Raw genomic sequence first — 20,541 nt, forward strand, 5'->3', positions numbered from 1 at the left:
GGGCGCTCGGGGCCGGGGGGTGGGGAGCGGGGGAGGCGCCGCGGCGCTCACTGCGGTTGTCGGTCCCTCACGGCAGCTTGGTGCTTCTAACACCGCGCGTCGCGGGACACGGCGACACCTCCAACGCGAGGAAAGACACGAGCGCTTGGCGGGACGGGGGAAACGAGTAACAAAACCCGCAGAGGGTTTTCGATAGGGGTTTAAACACATATTGTTTTTACGACCAGGTTTCCTGTCAGTTTAGGGGCGCCCCGGTGCCCCCCTGCCCCGGGCGCTGCGGACAGCCCGCGGCGAGCGCCCGCGCCGCGCCCACCCGCCCGTCCTCTGAGCCCCGCCCCCCCCGAGCCCCGCCCCCTGAGCCCCGCCCCGGCCGCTGCGCATGCGCCGCCCGCGGCGGCGGGGGAAGGGGGGGCCGTTCCCCTGGCAACGGCCGGGGCCCCGCCGCCGCCGCCGCCGCCGGGGCAGGGGCGGGCGGCCGGGCGCGGGCGGCCGCGCTGGAAAGCGAAGCGGCGGCGGCGGCGGGGGAAACAGCGGGAGCAGCAGCGGCAGCAGCGCGGAGCGGCGCCGCGCAGGGGGGATGGGGCGCGCGGCCCGCCGGCCGCCACCCCCCCGCCATGATGCTGCTCAGCAGGAAGGCGGAGGCGCCCCTCAGCGCAGGTGAGGCCGAGCGCTGCTTTGCTTTGTTCCCCCCTCCCCCGAAAAAGATTTTTTTTTTTAAAAAAAAATCCAAGTCTCAAGCTGCGTTTCCAGCGGCGAGGGGCACCCCGGCCTCCCCCTCCCCGCGGAGGCCGCTGGGCGGGTTTTTATGAGCGCCCCGCCGGCCGTGAGGGCGCGTGTTGCTCCTAACGGCTCCTACCGCCGCTCGGGGGCAACTACTAATTAGCCCGAAACGTTAATTAGTAATTAGCCCGAAACGATGGGGCTGCGCGGCGGCCGGAGAGGCGATGCCGGGATAAGCGCCTTCCGCGGGCGCAGCGCTCGCCTCGGCCCCGCGGGTTTTGCCCCGATTTGGGGTCTGCCACAATAATTGGTGGCTTCACGGCAAAGACTGTGCTTGTAGTGAGCGGGAAGAAGCGATCAGGAGCACGTCTTGCAACACCGGAGTTAAAATGGAAAAACAGCTAACTCTGTTCCTCAGAGCAACCAATTTCTGTATTTTTTTTCCCCGCAGTATTGCCCCAAAACTGCCCTGACACGGGCGTAGTGCTGCCCGCCTCGTTAAGGCTGTTCCGTGCTGCGCTTCCCAAGACCTCGCTGTCAGTTGTGTTTTCATTTCAGGTGTTTTAGCAGTCTTTGTCCCTTTCTACGCGCGCCAACCCCCTCTTTCTTTACTCCTTGCAGCAGATCTGCTAACTGTCATTCCCACATACCATTTTTTAAAGCTAACCTACTTTAAAGGATAGTCCTATCGAGTATGTAACTGCATGCTCATTTTTTTTTTATTGTTGCTGTAAAGAAGGCTCGTTTGGGATTATCCTGCTTATGGGAAAAAAAAGAAGAGTATATGACTTAATGTTTCTTAGTTTTTGCAGTGCAAAAGTTGATAAATATCCTCTATATTAAAAGAGAAGTATTGTAAACTAAGATTTCCAAAAAAGTTTATGCTGTGCTGTAGTGTAAACAAAATATAAATGCTATAGTAAAACTCTAAGGATTATTTTTATTTACCAAATGAATGAAAACTAATGATTTTTACTTTACAAAATGTGTTAAATGATATACACTTCTAGCGTTTTAAATTACTCTATCGGTGTATGAATTGTTGTGACTAATTGGTTTCTGTATGGGATACTTCCAGCCAGGTTTGCAGATGGATTATATGACTCCTATATGAGGATAGATCAGATTAGGTACCAAGAGTCTACAAATGAAGAACACAGCGCCTCGGGACTTCCTTCCCTTGGAAGATCTAACGTGAGTAATTTAAAGGTCTTCTGGATCATCATATTGTGTTGAGTGGCAGTGAAAACTGTTAAGTAATCATATGTTTCACTGTACACAATAAATTAATAAAGTGGGATATTGCAGCTTTGTAATAGCTTACTAACATGATTGATTGCTTTTTGTAAGCATAAAGACAATGTGGTATTGTGTTCAGTACAGAACATGCTACATAGCATTAGAAATCCTAGTTTATTATCCTCTGCTCATATTTCAGTCAACAAAATTATTTTACAAGTTGTTGAAGTGTTCTGCTATATCACCTTGTATACTGATGAGTATATGAATCTACACATTTTCCTTTAATTCAGGCACATCTTCATTTTCGTTTTCCTCGTGAAAACTCCAAGAGATAAGTATTTATGAACAGTAAAAGGATCATTGTGTGTTTGTATGTCTGCCAAGCATATTACAAAAGTATTTTTCTCCTCTGAAAATTTGGCATCATCTGCCACTTCACTTGCTAGCAAAATAGTTCTAGACTGAAGGTGTCAACATGCTTCTTTATAAAAGTGTTATATTTCCTAAGCAGATGTGGAGTTATGAGATCTTCTGTAAATTCCGTAAATTGTTTCAGTTGAGCCAGTAGGAGTAGGAGTCACATTCAGCTGTACAATGATCTTACCTTTATAAGATTTTTTTAAATGTATTTTGCCTTTTCTGGCAATTCTGGCAGAACTGAAGGAGCTTGAGTTTACAAAGCCCTCTCTAAAAAGTGAAAACAAATATTTTTTCCTGAGTAAGATGCATTTGAAAAACGTAATCTTGTGGAAATTTAGTCTGTGCCAAATTCACTGAGAAAATTCAGTAGCATGGATATATGTTTTACCTTTTTGGAAATACTGAGGGAGAGTATCAGAGATTTGTTCCTTTAAATGATTAATAACAATATGTTTGACGGTTTGGGTTTTTTTTTTTTTTGAGTTCTTAAGATACAGTGTTTTAAGTTGTAATATAACTGCAGTTGTTTACATGGAACAGAAATCAGTAAAATGGAACTATCCAGTTAAGTATGAATATAACTATGAATATTTTGTTTCCCTGGCGTATCTTATCCTTCATCTGTGTTTCATCCATCAAACTTGTTAACTTTTTAAGATAAGATTAAAGATTATGAAGTGCCAAGTTTTGCCATGAATGCACACTAATAAAATATTAGCCTAGCTGTATCTTGCAAGCAGGAACTGAAATAAAGCATGTAAGAAAGAAAATCTCGATATTCATTTTTAATTGGAAAATACTTGGAATGAACTGATACTTGGTTTCCTTCTTTTCAAGATCTTTGTATTGAGGTATTATGTTACATGAGAATGGAGAACTTCTGATATCTGCAGCTGTCCCTTCTTTTATTTTGGCTATATAAGAGAACATAAGTACTTCTTTGATAGTACATAGGTTTAATTAAATTTGTGAAAATAAGTGGTGTGCTTTTGAAAAACCAAATGGGTCAGAATTTCACTCCATAAAAAAAGGCCATGAAAATCTTCAACAGGATGCCACTTGTGTTCCCTATCATTCCCTGACAGCTAACAGCAATTTTATCAAGAAAATAACCTCTGTAGACCTTGATTTGTGAAAGAAAGCTGTCGAAAGAAGGCTGATGTTACTCACAAGTCAACTCACTTTTCACGTAGCCCTTCTGAGTTCAAGTTAAGATTAATCTATATTTGTGTCATGGTCATATTTTGGGAGTTTTCTAAGAACGAAAATTGTTAGTCCTCACTACTTATATATGTTGAATCAGGTTTGAGATCCAAAGTTGTATTTGCTTTATTAAGAAATAGTTCAGGGGAAATGGAATCACAGATTCCTTCTTCAAGAATTCAAAGCTACAAAGTCTTTGTCACAAACAATAGCATCAGCAGAAATAATATTAATCCTGATAGAGAATATTTAGATACAACATTGTTTGAATCAAGTGAAAATTAAACATAGTTGCAAGGTTTTGGAACTCTATCCTGTTGCTAGAATTGATGACATTCAGACTGTTAAATCTCTTGGTAATTAAATACTCAAAAATATTTATATAAGTAGTATTAATATGATATTGTGGTGCATTTTTGCAGTTTTGGTACTTGATTCATTCATCCAGCTACAAAAGACTACTTCATAGCAACTTTGCTAATATAAACTGCCATAGAGACGTTCTCTGTCAGGATTGTTGTCTACAAATGTGTAGTCGTGTTTGTTCAGTGGGTACAATGATAAAAAGCTGCTTCTGTTGTGCGTACAACTGAAACCCGTGTAGTGACAATATCAAGTCTTGATTTCGAAGTTGAAACTTCAAAGATGATTTATTTTGTAGAGATAGGCTTTTCTTTTTCCTTCTCCCTCTTCCCCTCCCCAACTTTATAAAACAAATATGTACCTTGTGCCATGCTTCTGTTCTCTGTTTATTTGTGAAAGTACTATTGTGTCTGTTTAATGTGAATAGACTTTTAGTTAGCTCTGAAAATACGTATGTCATTGTTATCTCAGCAGTTCAGCCAGACTTGAAGGAAAAGGTGTTTATCTTAAGTTACCAGGGTTGGGGGTGTGGTGTGTTTTTTGGTGCATGGGGTGGGTGCGTGGGTTTTTTTGTTTGTTTTTCTTTAGGAGTTTCTGGAAGGGCCTATCTCTTACAATATGCTGTTTGTATTTTTGGATTGATATGGCTCACAGTAACGGGACTTAATAAATTTCTGATGGCCTCGTCACTGTTGATCTGGGACGGAGTTATGGGAAGTGCCCATTTTCTGGGCTTGTGAGCAAGAGTGAATGTTTCAGGGCAGTACCAACAAATGGACTCTTGAAAGATGTGTAGCTGTTTCTGGCAAGAATAATCACTTCCCTTATTTACTAACTCTGCTGTGATGTTGGATAGTTTGTAACTAAAAAGGAATTTGGTTTTATTGCTGTGGACCTTCAGGTTTATTTTTTATTTTTACCCGATTCCTGTGTAGCTATTTCAGTTTTCAGAGTTTTGGTTTGGCATGTGTCTCAAATCTTTATTTTTAGATTAAAGGCCAGAATGGAAAACAGATGTTGCTGCACTAGTTATGGCTTCTTCAGTGTTGCATAGGATAAAATAACACCTCTTGCTGTCTATCAGTGTGGAGTGTTGCTGGGTTGAAAAGGGGAATAACTGCTGCTACAAGTAAGGAACAGAATTCCAGGGAGTTCAGCATTTACCAGTCTGTGAAAATGACAAGGTTGAAAAATTTCATAATGCTTTTCTTGTTTTTATATTTTATTCTTGATACATTAGTTTCAGTTATAAATATTATAATATATGGCAGTAAGAGCCAGTTGTTACATGCTACTTTCAAAAAGTTTGAGTAAAACAAATATTTTTGATTACTCAGTTTCCAAGTCTATTGTCAAATACAATAATGCAGCAATCAAGATTCCAAAGGGAGTTGTGGATACAATGCGTCAGATCGTGCGGTTTTGGTAGCGTGTGTTTTTTGTGTGTGTTTTAATCTTGCCCTGGTTTGTCATCCTTCTACTTCTTGTTCAGCCTGACTACTCCAGCTTTATGTCACTTGCTGTCATTTGCTTGTCTTCCTTTGGCACTGTTGTCTTTGCAATATTCCTGACACTTCTCCACCAATCCATGTTATGTTGCATGTTTCAGACAGGTGCAAACTGCATCTGTTGTTGGTTGTGTTTTCTGCACCCACACTTAAAGCTAAACATAGCTGTTCCCCCAGCTGTTTTCTGACTGCGTGCATACCACTTGAGATAGGTATTATGTCCTTGCTTGGGTGACTGTCTAGGGTTTACCCTTTATGGACTCAAAAATACACTACGTTTATGGATGTTCTTGTTTAAGTAAGTTGCATTCTCTTTGGGTACCTTTTTATAACTCTGCTTGTAATTTGCATTAACTTGAGAGTAACTTGAGAGGGAATGCACCCAGCATTTTGTATTCATTCCTAACAGAAATGCAAAATATGCTGATACTACAATTTTTGTTTTACATGGTATTGATTACTATTTTTAGTTCCTACTGTAAAAGATAATATAAAGCTTATTTGTTGTTTTCCCATCTGTAGGTTTCTAGCCACAAGCTTGCAATGAAGGATCACCCTCTGACTGGAAGTCAGGTTAAAGTTGAGCAATTATTTGAGGACTCTGGCAACAGAAGGAGTAGCACTCTTCATTCTGCAGGAATAAATAGTTCAGAAAGATCTCTTCCTTCCCTGACGAAAGATAGAAGTATAGACAGCTTGAGCACTTCTAAATGTGCTAGTAGTTCCTTAAAAGCACACAAAGTTGTTTCCCAAGCTCCAGAACAAGCTGTCAAACAGTACAGACATCAGTTGTCAGCTTATGAGCAGCAAGAAATATTTAATTTTTCTGAAATTTACTTTGTGGGTCCAGCTGCAAAAAAGAGGCAAGGAGTAATAGGTGGCCCCAACAATGGAGGTTATGATGATGATCAAGGTAGCTATATTCATGTGCCCCATGACCATCTCGCTTACCGGTACGAAGTACTCAAAATCATTGGAAAGGGCAGTTTTGGACAAGTTGCTAAAGTCTATGATCATAAACTCCACCAACACTTAGCCTTAAAAATGGTTCGCAATGAAAAGAGATTTCATCGCCAAGCAGCAGAAGAAATCCGGATTTTGGAGCATCTTAAGAAGCAGGATAAAACTGGCAGTATGAATGTTATTCACATGCTGGAAAGCTTCACTTTTCGCAACCACATCTGTATGACCTTTGAACTCCTGAGTATGAACCTGTATGAGCTGATTAAAAGAAATAAGTTTCAGGGATTCAGTATCCAACTGGTACGCAAGTTTGCCCACTCTATACTGCAATGTTTGGATGCTCTATATAGAAACAAAATCATACACTGTGACTTGAAGCCAGAAAACATCCTCCTAAAGCAGCAAGGGAGGAGTGGAATCAAGGTCATAGATTTTGGGTCCAGCTGTTTTGAGCACCAAAGAGTCTACACATATATTCAGTCTCGGTTTTATAGGGCACCAGAGGTAATTCTGGGAAGTCGCTATGGAATGCCCATAGATATGTGGAGTTTTGGCTGTATTCTAGTGGAGCTATTGACTGGATACCCTCTCTTTCCTGGAGAGGATGAGGGAGACCAGTTGGCTTGTATGATGGAACTTCTTGGAATGCCACCTCAAAAGCTTTTGGATCAGTCCAAGCGAGCCAAGAACTTCATCAACTCCAAGGGTCATCCTCGCTATTGCTCTGTAACTACACATGCAGATGGAAGAGTGACCCTGAATGGGAGTCGATCACGCAGGGGTAAACTCCGAGGCGCTCCGGGGAACAAAGACTGGGTGACGGCGTTAAAAGGCTGTGATGATCCCTTGTTCATAGAGTTCTTAAAAGAATGTCTCAACTGGGATCCTTCCGCACGCATGACTCCAAGTCAAGCTTTAAGGCACCCTTGGATCTGTAAACGAGCATCCAAACCACCCAGCACTGATAAAACCTCCAGTAAACGGATATCTAACTACACAAGTTCTTTCCAAGGAATAGGTTCCAAATTGCCTCCAGTAGTTGGAGTAGCAAACAAGCTGAGGGCTAATCTAACGTCTGACTCCAATGGCAGTATATCTCTATGTACTGTGCTACCAAAACTGGTTAGTTAATAGAGAATTATGTATTTCCAGAATACATACCTTGTGTTTTAATTGTTTGTTAATAACATGTAAGGAAGATAAATGCAGAGGTTTTTAATGGGTTTACTTTTTATTAAAAGCTAAATCTTGAATATAAGAAGTTCAGTCAAAATATAAACATTTAAAGGGCTAACTTTTATCAATTTTTTCAGTTGCAATGTGATGCATATTACATTACTTGATAGGCTAGCACATCTGTTATATTGAGCAAGATGACACTTTAACAGAAGTGCTATTTAATAATGCTGTTTTAGAAATCAAACTATTTCTTATCAAGACAATTCAACAGATTCTTTGGCACAAGATGGCAAGGCAAATTGTTTTTAAAATATGTTGTTTAAGTTAATCCCCATGTGAACTCTTTTTATTTTGGGGAGATTTCTTACATCTATCGGCAAAAGCACAAATGTGTTAATGTAATGCATTAGGAAGTTGCTTGCAAACAGCTAACTTTTCTGAAGACTTTGATTTTTCTGCACTGTTTTTCCTTTATCCATTCTGCCTGAAACTTTAAAAGAATACCATAGGATATAGGCAGCAGAGGTACTTGGTGTCAAAATGTCATAATCTGATTTTTCAAAGGAGCCTAGAATTGTCACAGAACACGAAATATAGCTGAATAAAACTACTAACTTCTGTATGCTTGCTATTTCCCTTACAAATCTATGAGAAACCAGCAAGGGAATTCAAGATCAGAACTGGCCCATCCCATCACAAGTTCTGGCCAGTTTGTTCAGGGCTAATGAATTAATTGCATATTTATTTGGAGCTTGAATTTAAGTATTCAGTTTTGCTAGTTGTGGGGTTTTGTGTCATTTCCTAACAAAAATATTGAACTTCTAGAACTGTTGATTCTAGAGGCCACTTTATACCTATTTGAGATTCTGGTCTGTTTTTCTCTTGTTTTCTTTTTTCTTTTTTTGCATTTGTGTAGAGTGAATGCCATTGAAATACATGGAGCTTTTTTATTAAAAAAAAAAAAAAAAGAAACAAATGTGCCATCCCTGTCAGAGAAGTAAAATTTAAAAGGCCAGCACTGTAACTAGAAAGCATGTGTGGGACAGGCCTAGTAATTGGAAGCATGCTCTGCAATATAAGCATTACCCATGAAATACCAGGAAAGACTGATAAAGTACAGACAGACTGGTGGATCCAAATCAAAATATGTTGTGGGAAGAATTGGCTTATTTCTAATCATATTGCTTCAGGCTTTTGAAAGGGAAATGCCTACGTTTTTGCATGCTTGAAGTATATAAGCTTGTGTTTCCTTTCCTTTATCTTCCAAGAACATAAAATGGTAGTGTGACCTGTAATGACAACAGAACAGCTCTCAAGTTGTTACTCCTTGGAGCCACGTGGCTTAAGTCCATTTACAAAAACATCTGATCTGTTGCCAGGTGCTTGAAAACAATTTTAAATACAGTTTAGAGCTTTTAAGAACAGAGGGTTTTATATTTAATGAGTTTCTCTGTAGCAGACTTTTAATGTTAAAACAAGGAAACTTTCCGTATACAATCAAATGAATTATCTGTGTGATCTTTAAGATAAGTTGACCAAATGTTCAATATAAGGCTTTTGTTCTGTGAAGATGGGGCTGCATTTTCTCCCCTGCTCTATTTAATTACAGTACTGATGAAATGTGGGATGGAGGGCTGCATAAAAAGAAAAAAGTCAAAAAGGCAGAGTCTAAGCTCCAAACTTTCCAAGACTCTTTTAAACTGAGATTCTTACATTTTTAAATTCTCTGAGTTCTTTTGTTTTACAAGTGTCAATTCAGTAAGCTTAGGATTCATATTAAAATAAAAGTCTAGCTTTTATCCATGCAGCTACAGGTCAGACAAATGTGTATGGTATGTTCCTGGTTTACTTCTTAATGCATGACCAATGCTTTTATTATTTGGCTCAACTAAATTAAATTTTATTTCACTGGAGAATCAGGGAAGCTAATTTTATGGAAGTGCTAGAAGATACCATGAATTTCACAAATTCTCTAATATATGTGGTGCATTTTCAGAAACAAGAAACATTCTACTCCCTCCTCTGCCCTTCATTGTGTTTATATTTTATGAACTATACATGGAGAGTAAGAAAGGAAAGACCTTTGAGGAGCAATGGCGTGGTAAGAAAGATGCGTAGAAAAAGAGCATGTTGTATGTTGAGGCTGTAAAGTGATGGTGGTGCCTAGAGCCTGTAAGTAGATGGAGCCTTCGTGTGCTAGGAGCTGTGCAAGCAAAAGACAAAACAGCCTGTCCCTGGGAAGAACGAATACTGTCCTGTTTCAAAAATATTTTTTCACCTATCAAAAGCCTATCTTGAAATGATTGTTCTACTATGACCTGGGCACTGATTACTATGAGGTAACTTCTAATGTAACAGCTTTTTGTATACCTGCAATGTTGTTATTTAAGACTCATGCTGTGAAACTACAAATAGGGTAATTAGCAGGCAAGAACACTACTTCTTACCTAGAAAATGTGTTCACCTTGACCTGATTGAACAAGGTGCCCTTTGAGTTATATATGTTTAAGATCATTCTTACTTGAGACTACTCCTATTGTTTAAAATCAAACACTTAGTTAACTGTCTTGCTGAATTGAGGCTCTTGTCTATATAATCATATTAAATGAGAAGGAAAAGGAAGTAGCCTCAAAGGATTTCAACTATGTGGGAAAGGATGTCTTCAAAACCCAGAGAATACAGTTGAGAATATTTCATCATTGCTTCTATTTGTTAAGCTCCATTTTTCTTTATAAAATCTTTGTTTTTCAAGGAACTGTATTACCCAGTACTCCCAAACCAAGAAAACTATTTAAAGTAGATAATAAGTCTCATGTCTGGGAGAAAGCTTAGGAATCCTGCCTGTAAACACTTTGCATGTTGAGTCCCCTGGGGCGTAGTATAGGAGCTGCACACAGCCACGCTTTCAGGATTGGAAGGCAGACTGCCCAGCTGAACGGTGTCATTTATAGATGGCAGCCACACTGGCGCGGGCTGTCTTGGCTAAGATGCAGCAGAATCTCACAAATTCACACTTTGGGTTTTGGAAAGGTAAATGCTAATGAGGTCTGAAATTGTCAAAGGTTCATCAGTTTTACTATTTGTGATCCTGGTTAGAATGTTAAAAGCAATATAAAACTAAATTTGTCCAAATAGACTAACAATAGCTTTTCTTTTTGTGGTAACTCTCTTTGTTTTGCAGATTTGTTAGTCTGCCAGCATTAGTGAGGTTCTACTGTAACTTAAAGCATATTCTCCTTGAAAGGTAGCACAAAACAAATGCAAATGACTTGAGTTTACAGTAAAGCAGAATGTCACATTTCTAAGACTTAATAAAGTCACCTGAACTTTTAGAAAAATGTTTCTTACATTTCTTCTGTTTTACTACACATTGTAAGTCTCTGTATTGTAAATAACATGCTCTGTTTTATTATCTGGGGTTTTAGCTGTTTGTTTCAACAATATTTCATACATCAATAAATGACAAGGCATGAGCATCAAATATGAATGATAAACATTGCTTTTACACTGGGATCCAAATACTATCTTGACAGTTCAAGTTTCAGCTCGAGAAAGTTGGTGATTTGTTTTTGTTTGTTTGCTTGTTTTTAAGTTCAGTGGGACAGTGGAGTATTCTTGCACTATGCAGCGTGGTATTTCAGACAGACATCAAAACAGACCACACTTGGTTCTTTCCAGGCTTGATCTTACTTAACAGCAACTGTTGAATATGAAACTTCTATTTTAAAATAGTGATCTCATTATACGTGTCTTCGACATAAAGCAGATACTCCACTAGAATTTTTATTCTTACAAAATTTGAATAAGAATTCTAGTCTTATGACAATGGAAGAATTCAGAACAAAGTAATTGGAAAGTTTTGAGGCAATTTCTATGAAAGAATGGGTGTGCTACTGAATCTGAAGTTGTTTACAATAATTTTGACCTGTTAATACTTGGATGCATTTGAAAACTTTTTAAGTTTAAGAGAAAACTTCCTAAGTTTTCAGATTTTTAAGAATCTTTAAAATAATTATTTATCATGAGAGGGTCTTTGCAATGGTGATCCTCTTTAAAACTACCTCTGAAATAAATCTAGAGTCCTTTTTAAAGGGATATTCACTGCAAACTATGGTTCTTTTTTTCTTGACACTAATAGCTGTTTTGGCTGTGAAACATATACATGATGATCTCAGCAATGTCTTACTAATCCTAGCCATACAAGCAAAAGGCTGATTCGGCACCCAGAGATCCCTGCTGAAATGATTGATACAAATCCCCTGCCTGCCAAAGTTTAATACTGTTGTGGAAGTGAGGAGACAAAATAATATGGAAAGATATGCAGTACTTCTATGCAATACCCAACCGAGATTTAAAAACAAACTGCACCAGAAGACTTTCTTAATGAAAAAGCTATGTTTTTTTCATGTGTTGAGCACTAGAAATTGTGGGTACCTGGCACTTTTGAAAATTGAACATCAAATTTTTATACTTGATGTATGCCAGTGTTACCACTTTTTCTTTTTTCTTTTTAATATTTCCTTCTTTTTGATAAGAGTTTGAGGAAATCATACTTCATACTTCCAGTGAAATATTTCGTGAGTGTTTTAAAACTCCACTTTTTAAATTCCCACTGACATGTAAAATCCTTGAGTCCTCAGAGCAGTCTTGGATAGGTGAACATTGTCCTCGGTATGCTTGAAAAGGTGTGGTGATTTTAATCCCATTACAGTTCTTACAGACTAGCTAACTAGATCAGTAAGTCTGTGTTGCTTAAAATAAACAAACAATAGAAATGTGCCTTATTATTTTACCAGCCTGCATCTGTCTCAGTGCAATCAAATTACTCTTCAGGGTTTCTTACACATTGCCAGACATTCATTCTAAATGTCCATATGTCTAACGAATTTGCAGGTTAGCCTTTTTATTATAAATATTGTGATGAGGTGTAATATGATGGTGAATGTCGAAAACATTTAAGGTGCATGTGAATTTAACTTTATCTGTGAAGGAACACTTTTGAAATAAGTCAGTTTTAAACTATGTAACTAAGTGTAATGAACAGATTTTTCCTAAAGTTGTACTTCAGTTCATTATTGAAAGAAAATAAATGCATCATTTTCTTTAGCAACACACTGTGTAAATTCCTAAAAGAAGTACTTGAAAAGTGTTAATTATTTCCAGATGGTATAACTTACCTTACATTGCCAGATATTGCATTCTGTGGTGTCTAATGAGAGAGCAATACAAAATTTTCAGACTTTGCATCAGATGCTTACAATGCTGTATTTAATAGTAAACCAAATTTGCTTTAATAAACCAAAAAAAAAAAAAAAAAAAAAAAATCTGTGCATGGAAGCAGAAAGTGAGAAAAGTGAGCCAGGAAACATTTTTGTATACTGGTATTTCAATAAAGCTTAGCTTCACACGTGAAAACAGCAAACTAATGTAGTTTCATGTGTTTGGGATGCAGGGGGGAAAGGGGAAAGAAATCAGTAGATTAACAGTTTGATACAGAGCCTGAAAATCACCATTAATTTGAGGTTTTGCCTTTGCTGTCTGCTATTTTTTGAATATGCTGGCTAAATTTTATATCCTTTTGTATCCTTTACTTTTACTTTTCACGTCTGTTGTTCTTAGAAGCTCACAGAAACCTGCGATGGACAGCTTTGACTTCAGTGTGTATACGCTAACCGTAATCAATGCTCTGATCTGACAAATGTTCTTCCTATTAACGGTGCTGTAATTAGAACATAACAAAGTTTTGCCATAACATTCTTCAGTTGTCACTTCCTTATTTAGCTCACTGGGCTCTGGGTGTGTGTGTTGTGGGTTGGTTTGGGGATTTTTTTTAGTCCAGAATCCTCCTCATCCCTAGGCTGAAAGGAGAAATCCTGTAATAGCTACTTAAGAAAGATTTGCTTTTATTAGAAACCTATAAATGGGTAACCTACTGTACACAAGTGGATACTGGAATAGCTTGAAGATGAAGTCATGCTGCAATAAAAAGGTCTCTAGCTATGGCATATATGATTAAATGATGCATGTTACATGTGAAAGCAGTTTGTGGACAGCCACATAAATTAATTTTCCTTGTGCGTTTTAATATGATTAAATGGCAAATGTTTGATTAAAAATATTTACAGTCTAAAAAAATAACAAAATAGGTACACACAAGCATTGAAGTGTTCTTTGACTTTCTATATATTTATGCCTATAGTGTGTATATACACGTGTGTAGCTATGTATGCCTGCAAACACAGTTTCTACTCGATCAGGCTTCCACGTTTACTGATTTTATATGACAGTCTCTGTATGAGGATTTTATATGAATGAGTGGTATTTTCTCAGGCATAGCACCTCATTTAAAAAAAGAAAAATAAAAGGCTTATTTTGCCATGCTGCAATGCTTGCTAATATAACCTAATCAGCTACTACATTTCCCAAATTCTGCTGTTTAGAGTTGCGCAGTTTAAAGTTAGCTAAAGAACTGGGGAATCAAACAGTAAAACTGTATTTGAAAAATTCCGCCTGCTCAAGTTATGCTGAGGAAAGTCAATTAAAAAAAAAAAATGCATCTCTCTGCGCGGAGAGTCGGACCACGGGGCAGCGGCGCTTGTCTAGAGATACGTGCCAAGAGCTTTCTAGGAAGAGAAAGGGCCTCGGAATGACCAGAGGCTTCTAAAACTTTCAGGTCCAGCTTTTCGCGGCGCCCGCGCGCGCAGCTCCTCCCGTTCCTCCGGCCGCCGGGCTCCGCGTGAGCCTTCCGCGCGGCCGCGAGCGCGCCGGGCGGCCGCCCCGCCTGCTGCGGGCTGGCCGGGAGACCGCGGGGCGCCTCGAGAGGAGCAGGCCTGCGCGAGGGAAGTTAACGAATTACCCGTAACCGGTCCAAACCCAGAAAAACGGCAGCAGGCGCTGGCGACGCCGGCGCGGGGCCGGCGGGAAGGGGGGACGCCAGAAGGGCTTCGCTCCGGGCCGGCAGCGCCAGCGCGAGCCCGTCCTCCGCTCGGCCTCCCGGCGCCGGTGCCCGTTGCGTTACCGACGTTAATAATACAGGCTGCCAGCGTCGCTAGCAGGTGCGGATGACGGATGACATAGACGAAACGATATTCGAGGTCTGGGTAACCAGCTGTAAAGGCATCGAGCGGGAAAGGTCACGCACGTAATTTACACCGCTCCTCCGCACGCGAGCCTGCCGGCACAAGATACGCGTGTGCGAGCAGAGCCGGATAGGTTGGGTTTTCCGTAGGCGCGTGAATCTTTGGGACGTGAGCTGTATATCCCTGCACGTCCCCCTCGAAATTCCCTCGGCTGCTGCCGCCCGGAGCCCGGCCACCCGTAGCAAGCCTTCAGCAGGGCCCGGCCCGCTCGCTGCACGCTGCTCCTGTCCATTTCTCCTCTTTCTCAGAAAACGCTGACGATCCCAGGGGATTCCGGCAGCGCCGGGGCAGGGCTGCGCCGCCGGCTCGGGCTCCCGCGGCCGCCCGCGCCACGCTTAGGGGATTTAGGCACCAAATTTCTTATCCAGGTGTAAATAAATGGGAAACAACCGGAGCGGCTTTTCTTGCAGGAGGGGAGCGGGCAGCCCTGCGCCGGCGGGACGGTTTGCAGCGGCGGCTCCTTTCCCCCCGCGCGGGACGGGAGCAGCAGCACGGCGCCCGGCAGGACCAGCTCTCCAAATCGGATTTTCTTGGGATTTTTTTCCCCAAGTCTAGCGGGGTCATGAGCTTCACGCTAACTATTTCCAGCCCTCTCAGCAGCACTTACAGCACTCAACGTGATCCTTTGACACATCCCCATGTGATGGGAAACATACAGGAATGACCCAAAGCTTTATAAATACTCCTTGATGTTTTTTTTTTCCTGTTAGACCCAGGCCAGCCTGTCATGCATCACTCACACCGCTAATTACATCTAGCTAGCAGATAAGAGGGTCCCTACAAAATCCTTTCCCAGGTTCTGGTCTTCTCCCCTAGCTCTTCCCCGCAAAGCAGCAAAGCTACCGGGAGACGGGGGCGACTTTCCAGAAGCACCGCTGCAAACGGGCCCTTCGCTTCAATTTTTGCACAGAGGTGGCTCCGGCTTTTCTCATCAGCCCGTTTTTTTCCGTTGGTGCGTGCAGGTGTCTGTAAGCGTGCGGGGCTGGAAAGGGCCACGCAGGTATCGGCACCTCGCTCCAAAAAGCCCGGGCCGGGCCAGGCCGCCCTGGGGCTGCCTGTGCGGTGCACCTCGCTCTTCCACCCTGCTCAATAAATATATCTGGCCTCAAAAAAAAAAAAAAAAAGGGGGGGGGGGAAAAAAGGCGAGGGACGCCTCACCTAGCCGCCGTTGCTGTTTTCCCAGTTGTTACGCAAACAGGTTTATTTCTGGCTCGCGCCACCTGCCAGGTCGCAGCCCGGCGCAATGCAACCGCCTGCTCCCGGTCTCAGCGCGCCGGGGCGGATACGAATACGGCGCCCGCCAGCAGCGCCCGGAGCAGCTGCTCGGCCCAGCCCCGGGCGGCTCCCGCCTGCCGCCGCCGCGGCCTTTGGCCGCCCAGGTGCATCTTCCGCCACACCAAAAAGCGGATAAAACCCCAGCAGCTCCCAGCCTGGTGTGGAATGGGTCTGTCTGTGCCTGGAGTGGGGTTTGGTGCCTCTTGCAGGGATGGCCTGTGCTGGCCTTGCTGCTCCCAGGCCACCAAACAGGCCTTTGGTTTCCCCCAGGTTGGCTGTAACTGGTAATTTCCCCTGGTTTTGCAGCCCCATGGCCTTGCCGTGCCCTGTGCCAGGGCCCCGCTCGCAGTCCGGGGTCTGCGGTCAGGAAACGAAGCTCCGTTCGCTTCCCCGCACGTTGCGCTGGCCTTGCCCTCCCCTGCAGCCAGCACACCCTCCAGTTGCACCTGGGTGATTTGTGCTGCAAACGAGGCCTGATCGCTGATTAGCGGCCATCAGTGCTGTTAATTGCAACGGTGGCTGTGTTGCTGAGGATCTCTGCTTGGCAGTTTGACCCTTGGCTTGGGGTTTTGCTGGGGTTGCTGATTGCGGGTGAGTTGAGCTGTTTGATTTTGGCTGTGTGATGGCCCAGCTCCGCGTGCCCGTGCGCAGGCACGGCCCTTGTGTGTGCACGGGGCTCCTTTGGCGCCCAGCCTGGACCGTCCCGTGGAGAGCTGGGCGCCTGCGTGGAGCTGAGCGGCCCTGTGCTGGGGCGCCGTGCCCGGGCGCAGCGCGGGAACGCCGGTGCGCGGGCTGCCGGGCCTGGGCTACGCGTGTCCCGTGGGGTTAGGCCGACTGCAGGAGCTGCTTGTGCTGATGGAGCTCATCTCCGTGATCCCGTGGCACGGCTGGGTGCACATGTATAAAATACGTGCTGGTAGCCCCAACCCCTGCCTGCTGGCTGGATGCAGCGAGCACCTCAGCTCCTTCCTACCGGAGATGTCCCGCACATTCCCGTGCGGGAACGTTTTCATCCCTAACTCCTGAGGGTCTCGGTTTGCTCTGCTGAGCTGAAATCTGGCCTCCTTGCTGTCCTGGCACCACTGAAAATTTGCTTGGAGGGGAAAAACCCATCTGTGCTGTGGAAAAGGGAGGGGAAGGCTGGAGGGGAAAGGGCGCTGGCCCCCCGCCCCGGGCTGTGGGCTGGCGTGGGCATTTGCCCGCAAGCTGCGTTTTCCTGTGCGCGATCTGTGGTTTTGCTCATTACCTGGAATACATCCGCTTCTGAGCGGATCATTTTTAAAGACCCGTGCTCCTGGGCAGCGTTTTCGTGATTCCGGGCAAGGAAGTACAATTAGCGTTATCTTGTGGGCAATGAATCAGGGTACAGTTTCCTACTGGAGACGGAAAAATCTCCCGGTGTCACGGGGAGAGAAAAAAAAAGAGCAACGCAGCAGGTCGGCGCTGGTGGCCTCCGCTGGTTTCCGGCGGGCTGAGCTCTCCCTGGGGACGGGGAGCTTCTTGCACAGGCTGTTAGTGGAAGAGCCCTGTGTGAGCTCCCGCGCCGCTGCCTCCTCCCCTTGCTTTAAGAAGGGCATTAATAGCTGTAATGAGGATTAGCAATATCTTTTCAACTCAATTACCCCTATCCTAAAAGCATGCAGGATTATTTAAATGTATTACCATTTTTTAAAGTAGAATAGCTTTTCTCCAGCTTTGTGCTTGTGTAAACCTACTCTGGGAGAAAAACAGGATACATGCAGCCACGGTGATCATTACCCTAATCTTCCGGGTCTATTTTTCTGGGTAACTCTGCTATAATCAAATAATAACCGGGTTATTATTTGATTATAGCAGGATCTGGGTCCCACGGGGAGGCTGGGCAGCGGGAGGCGACGAGCCCGGAGCCTGGCCCTGCTCTGGGTAAACGGAGGCGACGCGGGACGTGGGGACGCCCGGACACGGGGACACGGGACATGGGGACACGGGCCGCGGAGGCCACCTGGTGGCCACGTCCCCAGCCCGGGGACAGCGGCGCTGCGCCGGCGCTCGCCTTCGCCTTGCCGTCCTTCCGGCACAGGAGCGAAATATCCTATCTTTTTTATCCTTTTCCCTCTCTCTCTCTCTTTTTTTTTTTTTTTTTTTTTTATTTTTTTTCCAAAAAGGCCCGCGGCCTGCATGCATCTCCATCAGCGTCCTGGGGCGAAGGGAGGCTGAAAAGCTCCCGGTCCCGCTCCTTGCTAAGCATCCAGGCCACCTCCCGGCGGGGGGATTTGGGGGAGAGGAAGCGCTGAGACGCTGGGCAGGCCGATTCCCCTCCTCGTACCCGCTGCTCCCCGGTAAAATAGGGAGAAGCGGCTCTTCCCGCTGGTCCGCTTGGAGCCCGGCTGCCCCGAGGGCGAGCGCCCTGACCTCGGCTGGGCGGCCCAGGGGGTTTCCATGGGAAACTCGGGAAATGCTGCTTCCAAACCCTGTATATCCTTGAAAGTGCTGTTTATCTTCGAGAGAGCTGAGGGATCAGATTACAAATAAAACATGAATGAAAATAGAGGAAACAGAGTAGCAAGAGGGGTCAGTAGTTTTCCTTTGCCCACAGATTCTTCTGTGATGAAAAACTTGGGCTAGAAGGGTCGTTTCCAAGCCGTGCTGGAGCTGGCCTGAGCAAAGGGAGGGAGCGGTGGGAAAAGCCCGCGAAATGCAGCGGCAGCTTCGAGGCGTCTTTGCGCTCTACGAGCCCTCGCTACAAAGCACCTTGGCTCTAGCTCCTGCCCGAGCGCCCCGGCGAACGGGGATCGGATCCTGGGAGATGCTGCAAGTCCCCCAGGCGGAGCGTTTTCCCAGGAGGAAATCCACCGTGCCCGCATCCCCCGTGGAGCGGGGCAGCGGCACCGGGGGTGGCGCGGGGACGCTCGGGCCCGGAGCGGGCGCCGTGCTTGCGCGGCTGCTCCGTTCGCTCCTTCCACCCTTCTGGCCGCTGCCGCCTCCGGGCAGCCGCTCGGCTCTTCCCGATGCGATGCGCTCCGAGCAGCTGGATCTGCTGTTTCATCCAACTATTGATCAGTGATTGTGTTAAAACGCTGGCTTTTGGAAAGCACGGTCTGACCTTTCTGTTACTATTATTTCATTTCACTGACTAGACTAACAAATTGGAAGGGATTTTATTTGCCGCAGGAGGTGGGCTGGCAGGGCGTCCCGCTGCAGGATGAGTGCTCTCCTGCGTGGACATGCCCGTAGAGGTCACGATTTGCTCTTTGTCCTGCCCCTTTTGGATGCTAGGTGTTTTCTTTCTCTCTCCTGCTTTTTGAGAACTTGGTGTTCCCGGTAGGCCTGGGATGAGGTTGGTTTCTTCTGCTCTTGCTTTCCCTTAGTCAAGAGCAGAGAATGAAATACTGGAGACAGAAGAGAGAAGTCCTGTCTCCGTGGCTTGTTCTGCCCTGGGAACCCCATGGACTTGCTGATGTTGCTATGGATGAACGAGGACGGTGGCTTTTGTGACATGGGTGTGTGTCCACCGGGACCCTCCATCGGTGTGTTTCGGAGAGGCTTCCAGAGCTCTTTGGCACTGTTGACCATGGCGAGACCGGCGCTGGTGCACGGTTTGAGTCCGTGGTCCCAGCAGACCCATCAACAGCTTCTCGGCCAACGCTCGATCTGCGTTAGGCCGGGCTGTGGGTCCTGCTTCCTGCTCCCCGAGTTGGCACGTCCGGCCTGTGCCGGTGGCTGTGCCATGTAGACGTGTAAGTGTGGATGTGCAGAAAACGGCCTGCCAAAATATCACCAACCAGGCCTCAGCGAAACTGTTCTAGACTCCGCTGTTTGCTTCTAGTGTTGCTCTGGGCGCATTTCCTCGTCTCCCCTCCTCCAGGTGATGTTCATTGCTTTTCGTGGCAGAGCCAGGTGATGTGGGAATGAATGTCATAAAAGTGTGTTCCTTGATTAGAAAACAAGGATTACTGGTGATGAGCGGGCTGACTGTTTTGTGATCCTAAATGAAAAATCTGGACTTCACGTTTTGCTGCAGCTGAAGGAAAGTTTGCTGGGCCGGACGCCCGGCAGCTCAACGCCAAACCGCTCCTCGGCGAGGATTGCTTATCTTCTAGCTGGCTAGCGCCTGCGTCGGGTTCTGGGTTGAGCCTGGGAACGGGCCTTAATTTGATTTGTATTATCAGAATGCTTTTTTCCCTTTGCTTTTGGGACGGTTTCCCACCCCTGGCCCTGGCGTCCTGCCTGCCTGCAGGGACTGGGAACGGGTCGCGGCTGCGCTGCGCTGCTTTCAGCAGCGGCCGGGGGCTCCGCGCAGCGTGCACGGTGCGGGGCGGGGGGGGGGCAGCGGCCGGGGGCTCCGCGCAGCGTGCGCGGTGCGGGGCGGGGGGGGAGCAGCGGCTCCCCGCGGCATCCGGGGGCGAAAAACTCAACCGAGGCGGAACAGCAAAGAGGCGGCAAAGCAGCGCCCGTCCTCCCCCCCCCCCGCGGCGGGCGCAGGCCCGCAGCCGCTGCCCGCCCCGTCCCTCCCCCGGCGGCCGGGGCGGCCGCAGCGAGCGCTGACATCA

At 45.3% G+C, this 20,541-nt stretch overlaps 1 protein-coding gene across 2 annotated transcripts; it reads left to right on the plus strand.

The window, feature by feature from the left end:
- The first annotated feature begins 465 nt into the window (after positions 1–465).
- DYRK3 (dual specificity tyrosine phosphorylation regulated kinase 3) lies at positions 466–13,354 on the plus strand. 2 transcript variants are annotated; one of them, XM_062594879.1, is made up of 3 exons: positions 466–657; positions 1,799–1,914; positions 5,979–13,354. In XM_062594879.1, the coding sequence occupies exons 1-3, from the start codon at positions 615–617 to the stop codon at positions 7,548–7,550; spliced, it is 1,731 nt and encodes a 576-aa protein (XP_062450863.1). In that variant the 5' UTR covers positions 466–614; the 3' UTR covers positions 7,551–13,354. The 2 variants fall into 2 exon arrangements, with proteins under 2 accessions (XP_062450863.1, XP_062450862.1); XM_062594878.1 differs by having other exon boundaries at positions 1,803–1,914.
- The last annotated feature ends 7,187 nt before the right edge of the window (positions 13,355–20,541 follow it).

Source organism: Rhea pennata, chromosome 25, assembly GCF_028389875.1.
Source record: "Rhea pennata isolate bPtePen1 chromosome 25, bPtePen1.pri, whole genome shotgun sequence".
In the NCBI taxonomy this organism is placed as follows: domain Eukaryota; kingdom Metazoa; phylum Chordata; class Aves; order Rheiformes; family Rheidae; genus Rhea; species Rhea pennata.